General features: G+C 41.1%; 1 protein-coding gene across 4 annotated transcripts in view; it reads right to left on the bottom strand.

The window, feature by feature from the left end:
- Positions 1-1,501: 1,501 nt before the first annotated feature.
- LOC108293801 (cytochrome c oxidase assembly factor 1 homolog) overlaps positions 1,502-3,492 on the bottom strand; it is an 87,742-nt gene continuing 85,751 nt past the window's right edge. For all 4 annotated transcript variants that reach the window (XM_017515374.1, XM_017515371.2, XM_017515372.2 and 1 more), the window contains 2 exons: positions 2,788-2,864; positions 1,502-1,905 (listed from right to left, as the gene is read on the bottom strand). In XM_017515374.1, coding sequence (XP_017370863.1) covers positions 1,806-1,905; positions 2,788-2,864 — 177 coding nt within the window. In that variant the 3' untranslated portion in view covers positions 1,502-1,805. The remainder of the gene's footprint in view (positions 1,906-2,787; positions 2,865-3,492) is intronic.

The following is a 3,492-nucleotide window of genomic DNA, read 5'->3' as shown; positions in this document are numbered from 1 at the left end:
GGCGGAGGTTGCGGTGAGCCGAGATCACCCCATTGCACTGCAGCCTGGGCAACAAGAGTGAAACTCCGTCTAAAAAAAAAAAAAAAGAAAGAAAAAAAAAAGAAAAAGCTTCTTAATTCAAACTCTACACTTGTTTTTACTTTACAACCGATGGCCAACCTAAGCCCTGGTTTTCTACAGTTTGGCCACAGCAAACAACCAAAAAAAATTCGAGCACTAAAATGAAGTAAAAGTTGTTACAGAGCAGAAAGCAACACAAATTCGCAACACAAATTCACCACACATACAGTAGGACAGTGTGTAACTTAAAAAGCACAAAACTGTACAGTACTCTGCCATTTATTCTAAAAGATTGTAGAGATTGGAATATTTATCTAAACCCACTGACAAAAGTGCTCTCAGGGAGAGACTTTTCACTGTATAATCTACTCAAAGAACGCACAAATATGTTTTTAGAGAAACAACTCCAGAGATAACTTGTAAAAACTGAAGACCTCATGCTCTACCAATATATTTAAGCTCTTTTTTTTCTGAAAGGCTTCTCTTCAGTGAATATTAAGAATGTAGGAAGAGAGCTCATGGCTGTCCTTCATTGTAGACAACCAACTACAATTACATTAAGCCTGCTAATACTAAGAGAGTTAAACTGACCTTTCAAAGCACAGATACTAGATTTCTGTTTTTGTAGGCTCTGCTGTGCAGAAGGACGTTCTTTTGCTTTATAGTATGTTTCCTTATAAGACTAATAAAACCTAAGGATACGATTCTCTAACTTGTGGTTATGTTGTGTGGAAAGCAGAAGGTTATGAACATACTAGCTAGCTATTTATTTATTCATTCATTCATTCATTCATTCAGATGGAGTTTCACTTTTATTGCCCAGCCTGGAATGCAATGATGCAATCTTGGCTCTCTAAAGCCTCCGCCTCCTGGATTCAAGCGATTCTCTGCCTCAGCCTCCCAAGTTGCTGGCATTACTGACATCCACCACCATCCCTGGCTGATTTATTGGTATTTTTAGCAGAGATGGGTTTCACCATTTTGTCCAGGATGGTCTCAAACTCCTGACCTCAGATGATCCACTCACCTCAGCCTCCCAAAGAGCTGGGATTACAGGCGTGAGCCACCGCGCCCAGCCAGAACCTGTCTAACTTTCCTACATTAACTGTACATGTACACATACAAATTTTCTAAGCTTTCAAAATGTTTGGAATAAATGCAGTTATTTTGCAAATCTTCACCTGGGCAGATGGTTAGTGTCTGAAATAGAAATAAATATAAACAAAGCAAACAAAATATTCCAAAGTGATGGAGAATGTCCACAAGCTACTTAACAACGTGAATTCACGGTAAAGTGAAAAACAAAAGCGGTCTTCCTCAGCATTCTCATGTCAATATTTAGAAAAAAATTCCTTCAGTACTACTAAGCCTCAGGCTTTGTATTGAGGAACTGAAAATTCCAGGGGAAAGAAGAAGATAAAGGAAAGAAATGAGAACTAGCAAAGATCAACAAACATTTTATTAATTTTGATTCCTTTTTTATACAAAGCACTTTCAAATAAATCATCTTAAATTTGTAAGAGTTTCTTTCTGATTCAGTTTAAAAACGACAAATAGCATTTGTTGTGCCCAAGTTAGATTTATACCAAAATTACCACATGATGGCACATACAGTCATCCTACTGGTGGCTGGAAAACTGGCTTGCAGGAGTATCTGTCACTCAGATGGGCCACCATGCCAGTGGGCACATGGTAGAGATGAGGGAAGGCTGGACTAGAAGCAACCTGGGTCTTTTGGGTCGTCTCTACTCCTTTTTCACGTCATCACCATTTTCTCCACTGAGATTGAACACGGAAATCTGCTGACCATCCTTGAGCTCTAAGAAGACCTCATTAAGGTGCCACCTTAGAGAAACCAAAAGTACAGTCTCTCTAATCCATGAGCGCTGAGGCAACAGCCATAGTCAAAAAAAAGGGGGTAGGAAAGCAGTTGTTTTGAATAATGCCTTAAATTTTTTAAACATGATTTTGTTTGAGTGCTATGTCAACATCATGTTTCAACATTTCACCGGCTCTCATTATTTAACCAGCTTCGACTTCCAAGGCAGGCTTAAAAATGACTGACAGGCAAATGGAAGGGACATCAGGAAGGAGAAGGAGCAGTTTATTTATCATTTCCTAATTCACAGTTCCTGGCCTGGAATCCAGCCAGCTCATGCACTAATCCCAGGCTCAGAGGTCATCGAGCCCAGGGTGAGCTAGGTGGGGCTGCCTGCTCCTTTTGTCCTTGGGAATTAAAACACAGTCTGGCTAAACAGCAAACATCTCTGAGAGAGGCTTCCAGTGGGGGAAGTGAGTGGATGTAGCTATTGGCAACCAGAAAAGCAAAGCCAATTAAGGGGTGGAGAGCTTATGCAAGAATGTGATGAATAAATTCGGGAACAAGAGTCCATGCCCTTTATTCATTTGTAACAATTGAGGCAGTCAAGTGAGAAGTTGTAACATAGCATCAAATTATGATAGAGCTAGATCATTATAACTGTAAAGTTTTACAAATTCAACAGCATAAGGAGAGGGCAATTCAGTAGACTGTATGGATAAACTGGACCCAGCTAAGCGCCACAGTACTGGCTTGCTGCCCAGGCCACAAAACTTTCAGCTTCAAGCTTGAAAACTAATTCTTCCTATGCCCGCAGCCATTTAACATGAAATAAAAATGGAGTCAGGCTTGCTTCTATTAGGAAGTCCTCCTCCCACTCCCCCACTGCTGTCACCTCCCCAGGATACCTGTGAAAGGGGCCACTTCTGGTTGAGTGGACGTGGAGATGACCCTCTGACTTGGATCCAGAGACAGGAATCTTCAACTGTGGGTGTAAAATGACAGAAAGGAGAGATGTAATTGGATACACTGTCATTTCAGAGATGACAAAATGATGCTTTCTAGAGCTAAGCCTATAAAACCCAGTGATTCTCCACAGAAGCAAGTGGTTTTCTAACAGCCCAGCTGGAGAATCCACTTGATTTTCCAAATGTCCTGGCCCTCTTTGGATGGCTGGTGAGGTCAATGGCAGCCCTTCCATTTGGCAAGGGGCACTTCCATGACAGTGCTCTGGGTACTTCCCAATGACAGCTCAAAAGTCCGCTGTTAAAAAGAGCAAACTTCTGATACACGCAGCAACACAGATGAATATCAAAAACATGCTGAGTGAAAGGGCCCTACACAGGAGGAGTATATAACTATTTGTGTTAAATTCTAGTACAGGCTAACCTATGCTGGGGAAAAAAAAAAAAAGAAAAATGACTGCCTCTGGTAGAGCTGAAAGATGTGAGAAGGGATCCACTGGGTGGGGCACAAGGGAACTCAGGTGCTGGGAACAGTCTACATCTAGATAACGGCTTGAGTGACACAATTGGGTGTATCTGTTAAAACTCATCAGATAGGACACTTGGATTTGTGCCTTTCAAGAATGTAAATTTTACCAAAAAAAAAAA

This window comes from Cebus imitator, unplaced genomic scaffold (genome assembly GCF_001604975.1).
Source record: "Cebus imitator isolate Cc_AM_T3 unplaced genomic scaffold, Cebus_imitator-1.0 Scaffold548, whole genome shotgun sequence".
NCBI classification, from domain to species: domain Eukaryota; kingdom Metazoa; phylum Chordata; class Mammalia; order Primates; family Cebidae; genus Cebus; species Cebus imitator.
The sequence above is the reverse complement of the archived record's forward strand: the minus strand, read 5'-3'. Positions and strand labels throughout refer to the sequence as shown.